Raw genomic sequence first — 20,473 nt, forward strand, 5'->3', positions numbered from 1 at the left:
AAAAACTCTTTGTTTTTATAGAGCTTGTCTGATTTTTATTTTTCTTCCCCCAATGTTATCAGAAACCATTAAAACTCGTGTTTTCCAGATGAGTCACTGCAAGAGTTCTCCTCATTCCTCAAGAACCTGGAAGAGCAAAGGGAGCTAATGGTGAGTGCGCAACCAGTCAGAGCCTGCTTGAAAAAGTCAGGGAAATACCTGTGTGTGTGTGTGTGCGTGTGTGTATTTCCAAACTGCAGGCATGTATTAATATCCATATTTGGTACGCTCATCTATTAATGTCCTGTTCCGTCATCCAGCAAGAGGTCCCGGGAGGCAAATTTCATTTTCTCCAGCAGCACCAGCAGGGAGAAAAAATGGTAGAAGCAACAGCCTGGTTCATTGGGTACATGAATGCTGGTAATGTAGGGAGTCCTGCCTGTCTAAGGTTCACTGCTGCTGTCCTTTCCTGGGAGTGGCGATTTTGCACTTTTAAATATAAATCCTTGCTTATGAGTGACTCCAACGTCATTGTTGTTTGTTGTTCAGTCATTAAAAGAACTGTCAACTGACTCTTTTAAGGCTCAACGCTCAAGAGTAGTGCGATTTAAAAAAAAAAAAAAAAAAAAAGTATAGGATTGCATTACAGAATAGAACAAAAGTAAGTGGGATGGGCTGCACGCAAAGACACTTACTCGTGGCCACTGTTGCAGGAGTACCCCTGCAGTAACTGGGCTAAATATGTTGCCTTTAATTTGTTACTACACAGTGAGACCTACAAAATTTGAGCGTGGTCCATTTTGTTACATTGGTTGATGTCGTAGTTGTATTGAAGAAAAAAAATTCCGAAAATATACTTCTATTTTCATTTCTGACTTTAATCTCATAGTGTATTTTTTTTAATGCAGCCCTAATAGTTGTATTCAAGGTACAGCCCACAGGCAATGTTTTAAGTTACTAATCCTTTCAAGGACATGTCATGGAGAGATCAGGTAAAAAAAATGCATTTAACTCTTACCTGTTATTAAATTGGTCCAATTATCAATAAATAAAAAAAATTCTTGCACTAAATGAGTCAGTGATTTAACTTAGATATACATATTAATATAAAGTGCATGGATATAGCAATTGAATGCACCCTTTAAATCTTTAGCAGTGGGGATTGTCAGTAAAGAGGGGTATAAAAATCCCTAAATCATCCATCCATCCATTTTCTTTTGCTGCTTATCCTCACAAGGGTCGTGGGAGTGCTGGAGTCTATCCCAGCTGTCAACGGGCAGGAAGCAGGGCACACCCCGAACTGGTTGCCAGCCAGTCAGAGGGCACAGAAAGACAAACAGCCGCATTCACAATCACAGCCAGGGGCAATTTAGAGTGTCCAATTAATTTTGCATGTTTTTGGGATGTGGGAGGAAACCGAGTGCCCGGAGAAAACCCACGCAGGCACGGGGAGAACATGCAAACTGCACACAGGCAGGGCCGAGATCAAACCCGGGTCCTCAGAACTGTGAGGCCAATGCTGTATAAGCTGCTCCACTGTGCCACCCTTATTAAACCATCCAACAGAGACATGCTAACGGTGTCCATCTCTGCTTCTGTTTAGATGAGAAATATCACGGAAACCCTCATGAAACCCCTGGAGAAGTTCAGGAAAGATCACCTCGGTACAGTAAGGGTACTGTATGAAGGCTAATTGCCTTCTTTTTTTTCCCCTGAGCTAAAAGAGCTCTGCTCGCAATGTTTCACCCACAGTTTTGATTTACACTGCTCTTCTTGGTCTAGGCGGAGAGGAAAAAGTACGAGAAAGAGACCGAGAAATACTACAGCTCCCTCGAGAAGCTTCTCAACATGTCTGCCAAGAAGAAAGAGCCTCAACTACAAGAGGTAATTGGAAATGCACAAAAACATGTAAAATTTTGCACCCAATATGTTTTGATGACAATCAGCACATTAGTGAAATAACGTTAATAAATTGAAGGGTAAAAATCACATAAATCCATTATGTCGATGCAAATATAGTGAACTATGTGTGTGACTACCGTAAATGTGCTTTGTTTTTTTTAATTTTTAAATACATTTCATGACTTGTTAAAAATCACATACAGAAAACTTTTCTAGTATGTAATTATCTGGCAAATGTAGATCAATAAAATGGGTATAATTATTTTACTTGGTCACGTTGCTTGGATCTAACCAGCCACTTATTGCTCGGCAGGATTCATTAGCAAATGTCCGTGCATTGATGTCATAAAAAAATACAATTAAACTCACTTATAAACCCATTAAATAAGACTAGAGAGCGTGAAATTTTACTTAATCAATTTATAATGACATAAACCACACATACACACACGTTTTATTTTCCTTTCTTTTTGTTTGTTGTTTAAACAAATAAGTGTTGATCAACTGCAAGGTTTCTTTCACTTGGTCACAATGTACATATTTCTCCGGTCAATTATTGCCTTCCAGAATTAATAGACAACAATCAATGCATTGAGAATATAATAAAGTTAATTAAAAAATACTTTTTAACCCATTTAGGACCATATAAATGAACTATAAACTATATATATTTTATATGCATATTTAAGTATATGTACATAACATATAATACTATATATAATACTTATGTGTATTTTATATATATATATATATATATATATATAAAAAATAAGAACATTTAATTGGGTGATCTAAACTTAATCATGAAACCTTATTTTTGTTCTGTTTTAGAGAGTTTTTTTCATATTCCATTCAGGTATCGCATCTGCATGGGAAAGGTCTTTAGCCTGCGAGCGCTCTTGTTTAGTTAGTCCTTGTTTGGGCTCTGGAGTTCCGCCATGAAGCCTTGTTGGACCACACGAGGCTCCCAGTGACGCACCTTCTAGTGACAGTTTTCCTGGCTCGTTCGCAGAGGAAGCGTGCACTCACTTTGACCGTAACACTGAGGTCAACTATGGCCGCTGCAGTGTGCGCTACAATCCATACTGCCATCTGAATGGAGACCCGGTTCACCTCTTGCTTGCTTGTTTTTGCTGTCCCGTGTGTCCATGTAAGGTGATAAGAGAGGATACTTAAAACTGTTGACATTGTGACTGACTCAACTTTGTGGCGCACGGAGACAGGCTACATGTCTACACTCCGGTGTGTTTATATGACAACAATGGGTGGGGACGCTAACCACTGAGATGTAGCGTGCAACATAGACGGATATATATGTTTAAACAGTAAGGAACTGAACCACGCTGCAAACAGCGTGACTGTGTGAAGCTCAAACGCCTCAGTTGTAACTCGTAATATGTCAATCACGCTCAGTTGCTTGTTTGAATCACAAGCGAGAGGCATCGTCACTACTGTATTACATACAAATACAGTGATGCCTTGACTTACAGGTTTAGTTTATTCCTTGATCAGGCTCTTAGAATCTTGATTAATGTAATCCAATCACCGGATGGCATCATAATAGTCATACAGACACAAACAAAGAAGTGTTTCACAGTTCAGCAACTCTGTAAACTGCTATAATATTAATCTGTTCAGAGAGAATTATGAATTTTTACATGTGAGTATTGTAATATTGTCTACCACCTACGTGTTGCTGCACTGTTCAAATAACTGTTGTTTAATGTTATATTGCACCACCACATAGATGCTGTTCATTAGTCTATGGCCTTTTGCATTGTGACATGCAAAGTTAAATACAGAAATTGCAATTCTCTTTTGTTTTCAAGTAAATTTCAAAAACACTATTTCAAAAAGTCAAGTCAAGTTACTCTTATTCGCCAATGTAGCAGTTTTATGAAGTCGGGGTGTAATAGTACATGTAATCATATACTGTATGTAGATTAGCCCCTTATGTCATTGAGGAGCAAAATTCAAGACTGATTGCTCACAGGCACATTTTGGCAGCGATCAAAAGTTTTCCCGTGTTGTTTAATTTCAAACTTGATGGATGGGCCGACACTCCAGAGCCCCAGCTATTTTATACAAGCAATTACATACACAGTTTTCCATATTATGGTTGCCTTTCTTCAGCCGAATCCAAGCCGAGGAAATCCTCTTGATAGCTATTTATTATTCTTCATCCATTGACATATAAACAGCATTTTACCGTTGATCATAGTGTACTGCTGTCAGGATCATAACACAGACATAATGATGGTGATTATCTCATCGGGACTTCCTCCAGTTGCAGGGACATATGTGTACAGTATTTACCTGGCAAGGGGAGTATGCTTACTTTTTCCTGGTCTCGGGTTTTCTCTTTTCGTCCTTGAATTATGCTTGAATATTTTTTTTTCATAAAGGAGACTTTCAAGTCATAACTGGTTGAATTTATCATTCTCGAGACAGATCGGGTGATTCAGTCTCTCCTTGGAACATCATTCATTCCCCTCAGCCATTCCCCCTTCAGCTTTTTCCAGCTAGTTATTTACGGGTTATTTAAACCCCATGCTCAAATTTCATCTGTTTTGATCGAGCAACGACAAGACGCGGACCCACAAAGCCTTTGTGCGCACTGCAACATATTCCACCAGATTCCAGACTGCATCTGTGCATGATTATAAAGAATCTCGCTATTTGTGTGTTCGCTCCAGGCTGACATCCAGGTGGAAACCATGAGGCAGCACTTTCAAGAAGAGTCGCTGGACTATGTGTGCAAGCTGCAGGAGATCCAGGAAAGGAAAAAGTTTGAGTGCGTGGAGCCGGTGAGTGACGTGCCTAGACAAATGTAAATATGTTTGTTTTTAATTACACCAAAAAAATATATTTAAAGGTCAAGTGTCATGCCTATAAACATTCTAAAATAGATATTGTAATGAAAAATACATATAACATTATTCAGTTCAATGTCCATACGAAAAAATAAATGAGCGGAGAGCACGTCATCCATGCGCAAAGTTGCGGAAGTCTCATTCGACATCCAAGTGGTAGCCATATTGCCTGCATCATCTGTTCATTACGTTGCACCGAGACATTCGCCATTGAAAACACGCTGTGCCACCCACTATGGGACACAGAAGCTCTTTTCAAAGAAGAGAACATCTCACAATCGAGTGAAGTGACCGGGGCAATATTACTGTATCGTTTCCAGCCATATTTAGATGATATGTGGATCACTTCTAACTAACAACAGACTCCCAGACAGTATGTATGAGCCAGCCCGGCCGAAGCCATGCCCCTCGTCTGAAGCCGTGATCGGCGCCGTCGCGTACATCGACACATTTAGCACCCTGACTTACTTGCGCGGATCTTTTGTTACATTCAGAGAGGGTTGCGTCCAACCCCCCCATAATATATATATATATATATATTTTTTTTTTTAATTAGGTTTATACACCCCTACCTGTCATTTTCAACCCACGGAGCTCTCGTCCTTTGCACCCATGCAATCCATTTTTCACGACAAACCGGGCCTTTTTGAAAAGTATGAAGAATGAATCCATCCTCCCGAGTGTTTGAACAATATCCAGCAATACAACGAGCCGCCATTTTGGGTAACACGAAGGAACAATGAGCTACCTTGCAGGAGGTAAAACTAGTAGAAACATATGAGACCGCGTGAGTCTGTCGTCTGCTACTACCGGCACGTCCTACTTCTTGTTGAAAACAAATCCCTCGAGAGGATTTTTATGGCGGGAGTGACAAAAAGCCATGTATGTCAAAATCATATTGTGTGTTGAAAAAACGGTTTGGTCCATTTCAGTTTTTTCATTAATAACATCCTAAAAATCTTTCATGATAGTGGCACTTTAGGTAACGTTTCTCAATGAACCTAAATTGCACTATAGCTTTGCTGGCAAACTTAATTTAAACTTAATAATACACATGTATAACCTCTCTCTACTCTATGCACAACCTAACACTGAGCTGAAATGCATACTTCACAACAGCTGCTTGAGCCATTATTGGACCAGCATTATAATTTGTTTTTCAAGCAGTCGTCAACATCTTGCTGTTCACATTTTAGCAGCACGAGACCAAGCTAAAATGAAACAAAGTGAATTAAGAGAGATGAATAAATGGGGACAAAAATTTAATTTCCATGTGATAGAATGCTGCAGTTGTTTGCATTCTAACTCGGCTTGTAGCAAGAGTCATGGCATTCATGCTGTGATCACAAGATTACAATTTCTCCATCCCTTGTAGAGGTTTCTATAATGCTGTCCGCCCCACACTAGCCATAAGAGACTTCAGTCGTGTTCCTCTCTCTTATTCACTAACTGCTTCACGTAAGTGCAACGAGAGGGCATACATTTTCGCAATTCTTGGATGCTAAATTCCAACATAAAGGGAGATCTTGTAAGTTTTACCCTAATTACCGGCCTACAGAGCACACCCGGTTATAGGCCTCACCCAGTAGATTTGTAAAGGAAATACCATTTGGTACATACATACGCTGCAGCTGTCTAAAAGCTGCAAGTGCCCACATTGAAACCCACATTGAGACATGAGATATTTACAAAGAAAGATGGTACACAGAGAGTTTAATGCTAATGCTAGCGCCGCGCTAACAGGGCCAGTGTGACGGTCTGAGCGCTCCCCTGTGCTGAAAAGTCTCCTTCTGATTAATGCGCATGCTTTACTCGCAGGGGAACTCATGGTACGTAGCAGACGCTTACTGGGGAATCCCCCAGTCTCATAGTTCCCCTTCTTCTACATAGAGAGAGCTAACATACGTTATATCCTAACCCTAACCTAATCTTAAAACATAAGTTGATAAAAAGATATACACACAAATGTACGTTCGCTGTGTTCGTCTTAATGAGACATCCATAATGAACATGAACACTCGGCGACAAGTTGTCGAATGGCACATGTTGAAGCATGGATGGGGATGTTTCAGACTGGCCGGAACTTTACAAAATATAGAGGCATGCGCATTAATATACGCACATGTTCGTTAATCACAAGGAAACTTTTCAGCACCACACCAGTTTAAAAAAACAAAAAAAAAAAAAAAAACATACCGGTAAAAATCACGACACGGCAGTAACCTGCTAGCTAACAGGGCCGGACCGGTAAAAGTCATTTCCTCGGCACATATATTCCACCGGTCTCACTCTTAGCTTTTCTGCTCAAGGGCCCCCCTATGGCCGTTAGAAAAAATGCACAAATTAGCCACATCACCGAATAAACCGCAGGGTTAAATGCGTGTGGAAAAAAGTCGCGGCTTATAGGCCGGAAATGACGGTAATTAGAAAAAATAGTTTTGAATTGGTTAGGAATGTATTTTTTATTACAGAATTCATGTCTCGCTAGAGTTGTTGTTAAAGTGGAACAGACATAGATGAGTACTGTACAGCACACCCAGTTGATGTTCTCTCTACATGAGGGTGGTGTTGTTTTTAACGTGGTGTCGTCGTCTTTTGCAGATGCTGGCCTTCTTTCAGACAGTCTTCACTTTTTATCACCAGGGTTTTGAGCTCGCCAAGGACTTCGACCATTATAAACGCGAGCTACAGATTAATATTCAGAATGTGAGTAACAGCAATGCAAACTTGTTGATTGCAATTGTCCATACTCGACTGATATAGTGTGTACAGTAGGTCTGAATTATTACGATGGAGTTGCATTCCTACAGTGGTGAATTAATAGTCGCGGCATGATTTGCTGCGCTATGAACGTTCTTAGTGTCCCAAAGCCTGCACCTTTTCTCTAATCCTTGCAAATGTCGCGTTCTCTCCCTCACAGACGAGGAGTCGCTTCGAGGGCACGCGCTCAGAGGTCAACGAGCTCATGAAAAGGATTCGAGAGGCACCTCAAGAGTACAGGCAGACAAGCCCCATCAGCTGCGAGGGCTACCTTTACGTCCAGGAAAAACGTAAATATTCCTTTTACCAATATCATAGCAGAGTGCAAAAGTTTTGATGGTCTTTCTTTTTGTCTTGGCTCAAACTCTTATTTGTTTCTGTGATGTGCTCAGTGTAATATTGCACTCTGCACGCATAAACAACTGTTAATAACAGTACGACTCTGTAATTTACTTGTCCCTGACAGTCCACTGTACGTTCGTGTTGAAAAACATCATTAGTAGTTTTAAAAATGACCATTTGGCTTTTTTTAAGGACCCTCGTATCTTTGAGTCTCTGGCACACTAAAACTGCTAGTTTATCCATCGGTCAAGGTTCATAGAGGTTTATCCATAAAAAAAAAAATTCAAACTACTATCATGCCCCAACACTATGACTGAAGTTTGAGTAAATATTTTTTGGGGGGCTAAATATTGGAAAAATCCCAATTTCCCCCCTTTCTGTCAATATATTTATTCTAACACTCCTGTCATGTTCACAGGCCAATGGGAAATATAACTAATTCTACACAAATAATAAAAAAGAGACTATTATGATTATATTTTTTCACAGAGCTATTTAGATTTTTAAACTTTAAAATGTCAATTCAACCTGCAGCATAAGGGGAGGTTTAATATACCATTTATGGGTGTTTAGGATTTTCAAAGTCATTTTCAAAATAAATAATATAACAAGAATAACAATTGATTAGACTAGCAGAAGAAGTTTTATTGAGGCCATTGAAGCAATGTTTTTTCTTTGTAGATATTAAATTTTGAACTGTGTCAATGTGACTCAACATGAGAGTGAAATAAGATTCTGGGACTTGTTACAGTATAGTTATAGCTGTGCTTGAATAGTATCTAGCTATAGTTTGCATAGAAATCATGCTACCAACAATAATTTAAATTACAGGTATCAAACTCAAGGACCGGGGGCCAGATCAGGCCCGCCGCACAATTTTATGTGGCCCGCGAAGCCAAATCTACACCGTCAATTCCTATGATTCTTGTAAAAATCGGCACCAAAATTTCAAATAGTCGTGTATCATAAATGGTAAAGATGAGATATTACAAGCATTTTTTTGTTACCAAACGTGAATAGTTGAAAAAAAAAAAAAATTACCCCTGATTTCTGATTCCAAAACGATTGACGATGTAAATATGATGAGACGATTCAATATTTTTGTTTCACAGTCGTAACGGCCTCTGAGGGAAACCAGAACTGCAATGTGGCCCATGAGAAAAATGAGTTGGACACCCCTGATTTAAATCATCCCGTGTCTCATGATCCATGCTATTTGTTTGGTTTTGCAGGGCCGCCTCCTTTCGGTTCAAGTTGGGTCAAACGCTACTGCACGTTTGTCAAAGAGCAGAAGATCCTACACATGGTCACCTTTGACCACAGATCTGGTGGAAGGAGTGTGAGTGTGCATGTGTACAAATTGAACATTCAGACTTTGAGGCCTGTTAGTAAAATTTTGCATCTTCTCCTTTTTTGTTTTACACTTTAGGGTGAGATGGAGTCAGTCACGCTCAAGTCGTGCGTCCGCAAAACGACAGACATGCTGGACAGGAGGTTTTGCCTCGAGCTCGACATTACAGATCGGTATGGGTTCAATTGCTTTGTTCATCTTTGAAATGGTGGCTCATACCACATTTTCAAAAAATAGTGGCCAGACATGTTCATTTGCAGGAAAGCGTTTCGTTAGCAATTGTTAGCTGCTTCTTACGTTCACTAAACTTGAGTTTTTGGAGCGTTTCTGCTTGAATTTCTATGAGAAGGTCCATTGTTGTTCTTGAAGAGGAATTTGTAAAAGGAAGTACAGTTTTTGAGGTACCATGACAGGGAGTGGTCAGTCAAAAACTGCTGGTCACAGAACATTGTAGAGTCGAAAGTCCCCTCTGAGCAGATGACAAGATGCCAAGCACCCAAGATTGGAAATTAGTTGACTTCAAGCTAAACTAATCGGTTCAACCCCTGGTGTGAACAATAGCATCTATAAACCTCTGTAAACTAAGGTCTTTACACTTACTACTGAATGACGCACCCAGTGGTAATAGGGGAACAATATATTCTAGATGGAGGAAATTTTTGGAAATGTTATTTAAAATTGTCTTCCTCCGTGGCTTTAATTTTCTGCTGTTTCTCAGGCCAGGCACAGCTCTCACAGTGCAGGCTCTGTCAGAGGGTGACCACAAATTCTGGATGCAGGCCATGGGTGGAAAAGAGCCTGTGAGTCAACAACTTTGTACTGTTTCGTCATCCTCGACTCACGCTATGCTGTTAAAAGTGCCACCAAAATCTTTGCACTGACCTGTGGCTTCCCTTTGCCACAATAACAAACATTTCTTATTCCAGATTGGGCGCTATCTGTTGAGGACCTATTCAAAAGAAAGAGGAAGTAAGTGTATGAGTGACCGTGAGATATCTTGAGTCATAGAGACTCACTTTAAAGGAAAAGGACAAATATTATACAGTACAACAACTTTCTTTTGGCTTGTCCCATTAGGGGTCACCATAGCGTATCATCTCAGATGAACGCTCATATTTGTTTTGCACAGTTTTTACGCTGGATGCCCTTCCTGACGCAGCCCCTCTTTGGGGAGTAGAGGCCCCAGTGAGAAACGAACTCACGACCCCTGGTTTACCAAACCAATGCTCTAATATAAATATTATACAGTGATATATGATATATAGTTTATTGAAATAATGGTGAGGGGGAAAAAGTTGTACTTTTAAGCAAGAGCTCATCATTTTAGGCCAATAAAGTAATACTGTAATGAGTTATGACAAAAAATATTAATTATATGAGAAGGAAAAAGTTATGTCTTGAGAATAAAGTATTACACAAATATCATTGAGATTATATGAGAAAAATATCAGTTTAAAAAATATCACAAGAAGGAAAATGGAAATAGTGTAACAAAAAAAAACATAATTGGAAGAATAGCTGTATGTATAATGGAATGGAAAAAAAATCATAATTTTATGATTTCAATTATAAGAACAAGTAATAATTTTACAAAAATAAGGACTGCATTTCAAATCCCGGCCCCGCCTATGTAGAGTTTGCATGTTCTCCCCATGCCTGCGTGAGTTTTCTCTGAGCACTCTGGTTTCCTTCCACATCCCAAAAACGTGCATTAATTGGAAACTCTAAATTGCCCCTCGGTGCGGTATTCATGTGACCCAAAAAAACAGTTGTGAATTAAAAACAAATGTTCTTTTGCAGTTGATGCTCAGCTAGATGACGTGGGTCTGACTTTCGTGAAGAACTCCATCAGTGCCATAGAGACACGAGGTAAGCACAGTACTGATCAACTTGATATACACTTGCCCATAAAGTAGATTTACTTAAACTGAGAAAAATAAAATGCAGCCAAAAAAACTAGGGTGGGGAAGCCACTTTGGTGCATTGTCTTACTTTGTACACCAGGGGTCAGGCATGCACCAGTTTTCAAAAATGAAAAGCTCACTGTTTCTGTTTTGCTTTATTTACTGTGTGCTCTTGCCCATTCGCACTTCAAGCGAATGCTAAGGAGGTCCTTTGTGCCGCAAAGCATGCTGGGAGCATATAATTAGTGCTTAAAGTACATGTTTTGTGTCAATTATTTCTTGAGTCATTCTTTTATCTGTTTTATTATTTGGTAGTTATGTTATGCTGTTCGCTGGGGTGTGATATTTTTAGTTTCAATGCGACACTGAGTGTGTACATCGTCAGTAATGACCGGCCTACACAGGTAGTGTGTGGGGCAATGTAAGCTTCTGCTTACAAATGATGCAGTTGTTACTCGCTGCCTCGTGAGCGCCATCATAAGGTTGCTTACATACGCACTAAAACACTTCCTGGCATGCATGCTAGCAGTGTTTAAGTGTATTTTATTGGACAAGTCACACAGCAATTGTACACATAAAGTATCCTGTCGAGTTTGGAGAAAATGTAAGACTTTTAAGTGCATCTTATGGTTGCAAAAGGATGATGCGTATCGTAAATATGTACATTAATACTGCATCCATTATTCACAGATTTTTGTTATCCGCTGGGGTGTAAAGAACGTAACCCCCGCCGAAAACGGGGGAACACTGTACATGCAAATTGTTACCAGTCACGCAGTTATTTGTTTCTGCTTGTTCTCATCCAACCAAAGCCATTGCAATGACATTAAAGCAAAGTTTTATGATCATTGCACAGGTATAAACGACCAAGGCTTGTACAGAGTCGTGGGAGTCAGCTCCAAGGTTCAGAAGCTTCTCTCATTAATGATTGGTAAGTTTTTATTATATGGATTATGCTTTATTTATTTCCCCAGTTCGGTTTTCCTTTAGCTGTTTTTAATTTTCACGTGTGGTGGGAATGCACCATACACAACACTTTAAACAATTTCTCTCTCTCTCTCTCTCTCTCTCTCTTTGCATTAATTTGTTGCATTAAAAAGGAAATGTAATTTATGAGGATTAAAAAGCTAATAATACAAGATAAATGCTATATTTGAGCATGTTATTTAATAAGAACTAAGTACCAATATGATGATAAAAAGGCAGTTAAAAAATTAGGAATTGTAAATTAAGTGCAGATGATACATGACTAAAGTTATATTAGAGAAATGACTAAAAAAGAAACTAAAGTGGTAATATTGCAAGGAAATTAAATTTTTACAAACTAATAAAATTGTCTTTGGATGCATAAAATTGCCAATTCCAAGAATAAAACTGTGCACAATAACTGAGAAAATAGTTGTAATTTATTGGTAATAAAATAGTAATATTATACGAAGTTGTACTTTTGGGACAAATCCAAATACTATGAGAATACTGTTGTAATATTACACAAAAATGATCAAGTTATCCAAGAATACATTTGTAATATTACAAAAAAATGTTGTCCTTTGACAACGTAACCACGTAACATAATTGTAACATTACAACATGAAATTCATATATAATGGAAAAAAAGGGAAAAAAATCGTAATGAATATTAAGAGAGTAAAACTTGACTCAAAAGTAAATCAGTTTCATGAATCAAGATAAAATTACAAAAAGTTACATTAAAAAATGTCAACTCATGTGACAATGTATTTATTTTACAAGAAAACATGTCGTTTGTTGAGAATAAAATGTGATTACATTATGAGGCAGCCAATGTATTAAGTCACTGAATTAGGAGGATAAAGTTTATATTATATATAAATATTAATTAAAATATTGTGATTTTTCAGAAAAATCTGAGCGGCATTTTTTAATTTCAAGAATAAAATTGTGAAATTATGAGAAAACAACTGGTAATTCATTGGGAATAAAATATTACAATGAAGTTGTAATTAAGTTAATTATATGAATATCAAGTCAGAATAGAAGTCAATTTTTTTTAACAGTTAAATTTAAAATTTGGCGGGTTTTTTTTTTTCATTTTTTTTATTATTTACAGGATATCTTTTTCATATGCAGGATTCTTTTTTCATTTACTGTATCTTTTTTTTCCCTTTTGTTTTTATTTCTTCACATTTTAAGGCTCTTAAACCCATAACCACACACTTTATAAACTGTTCTCAGACAGGCATTAACATTTTCTTACATTTCTCTCATTTAAACACAGTCAAATGTCAAACCTTAGTAGATTTAAAAAGAAAAAAATAGTGTTGGATTCTAGAATGAAACCAAAGATCAAAACCTGCTTGAGGCCAAAACATTTATTTGAGAAATTACTATATACAGTACATGTCTCTCAATCTATCGTCTTCCGGTTTATCCATCACTGTGTATAAGCATTTTCCTATAAATAAATAAATAAATGTAAATTGTAATGATCAATCTGAGGTTGACACAAGAAATTATTAATATTGACTCGGGCGTATTTTACAGTTCCTCTGGCTGGTTGGTTCGGCTCTGCTGTAGCATCCTTGGTGCAGGTGTCTTGCTAGTGAAAAACATAGCAATGGGTTGTTGTTTTTGTTTTTTTCTAGAAGAGAATATTCTTATAAACAGATATGCCACCTTCGATTATGTTTGAGGAATGAAGCCGCAATGCTTTGTGGTGGTGCACCGAAATGCCGCTGGGTCCACCTACCGCTCCCGGTACTTAGGGCTGCCGATCGCTTGCTCTCACGCTTGCCTAATTTACACAATTCTTCAAGGCTAGCAGTGTGGCTCTTTTGTGCTGAAGAGAAAGAAGCGGACACAAGTGTTGAGAAAGAGGAGGTGGATAAACTAAGACTTGATCGTTTGACAACCATGGCCAATGAACTTCGGGGGCTGCCATAGGAGCGATTGCCCACTGCACCACAGCGTGTCGCAGGTTTCTGCAAAGCCGGGACACGTCGTGCAGGTCTACCGAAATGTTGCAGGGGTGGATGGTGGGCTTTGGCCCTGGCACTTTATTCAGTTGACAATCAGAGAACACGATGTGGGGTTTCACTTCGTGAATCGGGATCAGAACACAATGTGCATTTATACGCAGTAAAAAAAAAAAAACTGCTACACTGTAAAAAAAAAAAAATAAAAAATCACACACACACAAAAATCTTGTAATAGCGAGGCCATGTAAAGTTGCAGCGAGGGAATACTGTAAACACAACAAAATTGCACAAGCCTCCCTCCACATAAAATTACAACATTGAATCCATGTGCATCAGCAGCAACCGTAGCAAACACAAAATATGTACCAACATTTAAAAGCGCTTCAGTAAAGATATAAAAGTGTGTTCAGAAAACAACTGGCAATAGAAATGCACATTTAAAAATGAACATTCCTTTCCCCGGCATGTGCTGAGCTCGTGATTATGATGTATGTATGTTTGTGATTCAGAGAGTTAATGACATTTTTGAGGGGGGAATTGTTTATGAATCTAGTGGTGTGTGATCTAATTGACCTGTATCGCCTCCCCGAGGGCAGAAGAGGGAAAAGGTGATGACTGGGGCGTTGGCAATGTACTGTAATGGTTGAAGAGGGCAGCCAATGACTTTTTCTGCAGTTCTTAGAACTCTCTGTAGTGCTTTTTTGTCCACAACAGAGCAGCCTGCATACCGTGACGTGATGCAGTATATTAAAATGCTTTCAACAGGTGAGGGGTAAAAGGTTACCAGCAGTCTCTTGCAGAGGTTGTTTCTTATTAAAATCCTGAGGAAGTGAATACGTTGCCTGGTTTTCTTTACGATGGCTGTGGTATTTGTAGTCCAGGAGATGGTTTCTGTGATGTGTGTCCCATTAAATTTATAGTTGTGCACTATTTACGTACAGTCACCATTGATGAAAATGGGCAATGTGTCAGGCCTGTGTTTCCTAAAGTCCAATTTAGAGACTTTAATGTTACAAGGTAACTAATCACAACACTTCAATCAGCACGGAGACTCATGCTCATGACGCATGAAGCGGACACATCACGAATACCCCGATATCCATTCTCATCCCCTCATTTTCCCACTCCGACATTCTCTCCCGCGCGTCCTCCCTCACCTGCTCGCTACTTTCCCGCAGCGTCTCGCAGACGCGGGGCTCACTTTCCAGCACTGTGCTCAGAATGACAACAAACCCCAGGCAGCAGCCAGGCCTGTCTCATCATCCACAAAGTTGCACACTCATGCTATACCCAGTCCAATTGACCCCTCCGTGGATATTGCGCAATCCGCGTCACTGACCAATCAGAGGCCAGAGATCTGCATAAACCAAAACCCGTTTTTGCTCCCGCCATTTTCTCAGACAACATTGCATGGTCCAGTATAGGTTTTGTTAGCGTTTTATCGCGTATTTGGGTTATTTAACAAAAAATATGGTTAAGAGGTGTAGTCACGGACTTTGTAATAGTGACGACAGGTATCCGGAAAGGCTAGTTGGTGGAGTTCGATTCGTACCCTTTCCAAAACCGAAGACCCAGTACGAAAAATGCCTTCGATGGATCAAACTTTGTGGAAGACCGCATCATCAACTAAATCCATCTAATATCAACCGGAACAGATATGTTTGGACGAAGGTATGCCCTATATTTGATTTTCAATACATGTCTCGTATAAATGAATTCAAAGTTCTTCGCTAGCATAACACTGCTGCGTGTGAACGATTGACACACTTATTCTTTGTTGAGCGATATTTAGCGATGGTCGGACTGCACAAACGTATTGATTTCTTGCTGGCTCGCGGCCGAAGCTTAACCAGACTGTGTTTGCACGAAGATATGGCCTAAATTTGATTTTTAATGCACGTCTCGTATAAATGAATGAGACGTTCTTCGCTAGCATAACACCGCTACGTGTGATTGATTGACACACTTATTCTTTGTTGAGCGATATTTAGCGACGATCGGACTGCACAAACGTGTCGCTTTCTTGCTGGCTCGCGGACGAAGCTTAACCAGACGGTGTTTGCACGAAGATATGCCCTAAATTTGATTTTTAATACACGTCTCGTATAAATGAATGAGACGTTCTCCGCTAGCATAACATTGCTACGTGTGAATGATTGAATGAAATCAGAAGCATGGCGTCTCTCTCAGTTAAGAATGTATTGTATTTAGAATCTATAATATATCGTTTATTTGAATGAAATCAGAAGCATGGAGTCTGTCTCAGTTCGGAATGTATTGTATTGTATTTGCCATTTTTACTGTTTGTCTTACGTCAGCGAACGTGACGTGACGTCACTTCAGGAGGCGTGGTTAAGTGCCCTGTACGGAGGGGTCAATTAGCTGACACTTGACCTTGTAATAAATAGGATTCAATGTAAAACCTAAATACAGAAGTCAGCCATTATAAAGACTGTGATGATCACTTGTCAGATGATAATTAAGCACTGTTTATTATTGTTCTATTTTTTTGTCCTCGTTTACATTCATGCAAGAGGCAAGTTGCAATGTAATTGTCGTAACGCAATTCCTTTTAAAACGGTGTCATTTAGAGGAAAGTTCTTAAAAGGAATATAATTCATTTGCATCGTGATGTAGTGTAGTTCTCTTGTTAGGTGGAAAAGTTAAATTAAAGACTACACTTTTCATTTATAAACATTTGTATTTATACTGTTATATAACATTTTTAGCTAACTAGATTTAATAAAAAAAATCGTTTTTCAATCATTAAAGAACTAAAAATGTGAGAATATTTAGACTTTCTCTATGACGCATTTGTAATTTTATTTTAAAAAAGTTGTGGGTGCAATGCAAAGTACGGCTCTCGAACCCTAACCGCAAACAAGCCCTACCGCAAATCTGTGCATCCAACAAAATTGTAGAACTACGCTTACCTTTTGGTCTTGATAAGATATTGTTTCAGACAGTCTGCCCATCCCTTGAAAATGGCACAAGATGTTGCGATTAACGATGCTAAGAGCTAGCATGTAAATGGGGTTTTCAATATTTTTTAGCATTGAGCTAGTTGGACTTTCATGAGGCAGTTTTTATTTTATTTTATTTTTTTTACAATAAATGTGTTTCTTTTATGTTTCATTTGACAGTAAACTTCAACTGAGAGTGGCATTCAACAAATTCAAGCCGCTTTTTTGGTAAATTGTTAGCCATTTACAAAAGAGCTGCTTATGGTAAAATGAGTAGAATTGAGTTCGCTGCCACTATGCAAATTTGGTATTTCAAGTTTGAGGTTGGATATCAAAGCACAACATTGGCTGGAAGACTATTCACTAATGTCGAAACACGGCTGTAGATTAAACTGTAAATGTACGGCAAACTAACATCACGAAACACTTTAATTTGATTTCAAACTCTTTTTTTCATTACTCTTATGAAGAAAAAAATTGCAAGGAAGACTCTTTCTAACAACCCAGGGTAACCTTAACACCTGCCCTACATAGTAAGTCATTCACTCGAGATGTATCACTTCATTATACTTCACCCTAATGTCTACTTTCCTCTTCACTTTGGTTGCCATTCTAGGAAAATACAAATTCATTTGAGAAGCAAATGTGAACAAATTACTGAAATTATCCTAGAAGATGGCAATAGGACAAAAATAGATGACTAACATTCCCGTATCTGACTTATGAGGCAGCAGGCTTCTCCAAGTTCAATTCCCAGCCCGGCACCTCTCCAGAGTCCCAGCAGAGCCTCTGAAGTAGTGAGGGATTAATTAAACTTGTAATTAGTGTAGAACAACTAACTTGCTTCCATGTCCATCGGGACCGAAAGCCCTCCCAGCTGCTTTTATCGCCTCATATGTTTCATTACAACTTTTTACTCTATTTATTCTCACCTTGCCAAGAAAAAGTCCCAATTTGGTCTTAGAATGCAGGTGCATATTCTCAGAGCTGAAAGTACAGTTGTGTTAAAAAAATCATTCTCGTCAAAGTATGAGTTTTCATTTAAATCCTTACTTTAGTAAGTAAAGAGGTGTATACTTGGAATTGTACAAAAGTAAAAATGAATTTTAGCTGCCCATTATATACGGAACCTGTTTTAACTGGCTAAGGCCCTTATTTGAGTCAAAACTGCATTGCCGTTTTATTTAATTTTTTTTTTTATTTGATGAAGCTCTGGTCAAAAACATAATTACAAGTTACCCGCCAGTAAGGCCGTACTTGTAAGTATTTTCAATTAGTTTTTCAATCAACTATGTGGAGGACTACTTTTTACTTGAGTCATATTTTAAAGTAACAGTACTCTTACTTGAATATAATTTTTGGCCACTCTACCAATCTCTGCACTGAAATAAAATATAGATACATGAAAAATCTTAAAGGGGAAATCCACTGGTTTACATTAACAATATATCAATGTGATGTTAAATCTTCTCTCATTTAATAGTGTTCTGAGAAGATTTTTATTGACAATTACGAATTTTCAGTGGCGCTGCCATTTTCGCGAGTCACATGACCTACGTGGACTTATGTGACGTGTTGCGTGCCGTTCCCAATGCTCGATTATATGGGACACCATTTATGCCCAGTGCTGATTTCTCGGATTTTTCCTCATCTGATGAAGTTTTGGTTGATCTGGAAGACTGAGGAATACTTCGATACAGCGAGCTCCCCGCCCGAGCGAGCTCACAGCTCCGCCGCTCTGTAGGGAAATATTCCTCCGTCTTCCCGATCAACTGATACTGCTATTTCTTCATCGGATGAGGATAAATCCGAGAAATCAGTGCTGGGCATAATGGTGTCCCATGTAATTGGGCGTTTGGAAAGGCACATAACACGTCACATGAGCCCACGCAGGTTATGTGACTTGCGGAAATGGCAGCGCCCCTGAAAATTCGTAATTGGCGATAAAAATCTTCTCAAAACACTATTAAATGAGAGAGGATTTAACATCACATTGTCAAGGTAGAGTACATATCACATGACCTATTGGATACATTGTTAATGCAAACCACTGGATTTCCCCTTTAATTAAGTAGCAAAGTATTTGTACTTCATCCCATTTCTGCATATTTTAAAATTTCAAAGAACATCTTTTTCGTTTTAGATGAGAAGAGCAATGAAGTGGACCTGTCCACCAGCGAGGACTGGGACGTGAAAACCATAACCAGTGCATTGAAGCTGTACCTGAGGTATGTATTGGCTGTAACCGTGACCATGTGGGAGCTGTTGAATACAGCAAAAAAAAAAAAAGCCCAATCTTGTTTTATAAAACTGCTCCAGTCGTTTATGCAAGGTCGCTCGTCTATTCTGTGCTCACCGACCAGGTTGACAGCGTGTGGGTGAAGCGCGGATATTAAAATGCTCTTTGGCTTCATGAATCCCAGGCTGTTTAAATATACTTTATGCATGTAGATGTAGGCTGTTTTTGCTTTAGATTGACTCATTCAGAGAACAAATTTCAAACTGCCCTTTGATATCATCAGTCTGTTTATTTAATTCACATTTTTTTTTGCAAGCATACGGTGCACGCTCCCAAGGTCCAACACAGTTCACTCTGGAGGCCCAATTTCCCGACTGGAAATGGAAACAATCTGTTCCATAGTGTAACGTCATCGTAAAAACTTTATGAACAATGAAGTGAAGCCTAAACTTTAGAGCTTGCAAATTTCCATATTCTTAGAGGGGTTTTTTTCTCCAACATTTGGAGACAATGTGTATTTGGTCTTTTTGCGCTCAGGCCAAAGCAATAAAATTCTGTTGGAATCTTGGTGGTGGTGTTATGTTTAATTTATTGATAGTGTTATCTGCAGTGGAGATGTTTTTTTTTTTTTTTTTTTTTGGTGGTACTTGAATGCACTTTATGCACCATCAAAACAGACACACCAATTTTTGATGGACCTTAAAAAAATGGATTTAGTCATATGCACAGTAGTCTGATTATATTTACTGGATATCTTGTGCACAAAATTTTTAAGAAAGGAAAAAATATTCTCTCCCTCAAAGTGTAGTGCGTTAGACAGAGTGCTGCATCGCATGTCTGGTGACGCAAATGCCACAGAAGTTATTTTCGTATTTAAAGTGTGCTCCGTATATTTTTTAAATAGATTTCTATTGAAATCAGAGGTTTCCGTGCTCCCAAGATTTACAGCCAGCCCTAGACTTCAATGAGTCACGCCTCCTTCGCGGCTGGGCACAACTTTCCAGGTTACGAACGGGCGAGTCTGTCAGAAGTCTGGGCGGGAGAATGCGCGTAGCCTAATGGTCTACAAAGCAGGCACATGGGAGGGGAAAAAGCACAAATGTGAGGATATGGCTGTAAATGTTTTATGAAAACCTGCAAACTAAAACTGAAATGATTATTCAACTCGAATCCTATGTGCATCATAATTTGGAATACAAGGTA

At 38.8% G+C, this 20,473-nt stretch overlaps 1 protein-coding gene across 1 annotated transcript in view; it reads left to right on the forward strand.

Moving 5' to 3' along the window:
• Positions 1 to 20,473, forward strand: part of arhgap10 (Rho GTPase activating protein 10) — a 60,857-nt gene that overhangs the window by 14,044 nt on the left and 26,340 nt on the right. Inside the window, exons 3-15 of the mRNA XM_061829242.1 lie at positions 89 to 150; positions 1,583 to 1,654; positions 1,762 to 1,863; positions 4,578 to 4,688; positions 7,356 to 7,460; positions 7,675 to 7,804; positions 9,089 to 9,195; positions 9,286 to 9,380; positions 9,926 to 10,007; positions 10,134 to 10,176; positions 11,008 to 11,076; positions 11,968 to 12,042; positions 19,175 to 19,259. Coding sequence (XP_061685226.1) covers positions 89 to 150; positions 1,583 to 1,654; positions 1,762 to 1,863; positions 4,578 to 4,688; positions 7,356 to 7,460; positions 7,675 to 7,804; positions 9,089 to 9,195; positions 9,286 to 9,380; positions 9,926 to 10,007; positions 10,134 to 10,176; positions 11,008 to 11,076; positions 11,968 to 12,042; positions 19,175 to 19,259 — 1,138 coding nt within the window. The remainder of the gene's footprint in view (positions 1 to 88; positions 151 to 1,582; positions 1,655 to 1,761; positions 1,864 to 4,577; positions 4,689 to 7,355; positions 7,461 to 7,674; positions 7,805 to 9,088; positions 9,196 to 9,285; positions 9,381 to 9,925; positions 10,008 to 10,133; positions 10,177 to 11,007; positions 11,077 to 11,967; positions 12,043 to 19,174; positions 19,260 to 20,473) is intronic.

Source organism: Syngnathoides biaculeatus, chromosome 9 (assembly GCF_019802595.1).
Source record: "Syngnathoides biaculeatus isolate LvHL_M chromosome 9, ASM1980259v1, whole genome shotgun sequence".
Taxonomy (NCBI): Eukaryota; Metazoa; Chordata; class Actinopteri; order Syngnathiformes; family Syngnathidae; genus Syngnathoides; species Syngnathoides biaculeatus.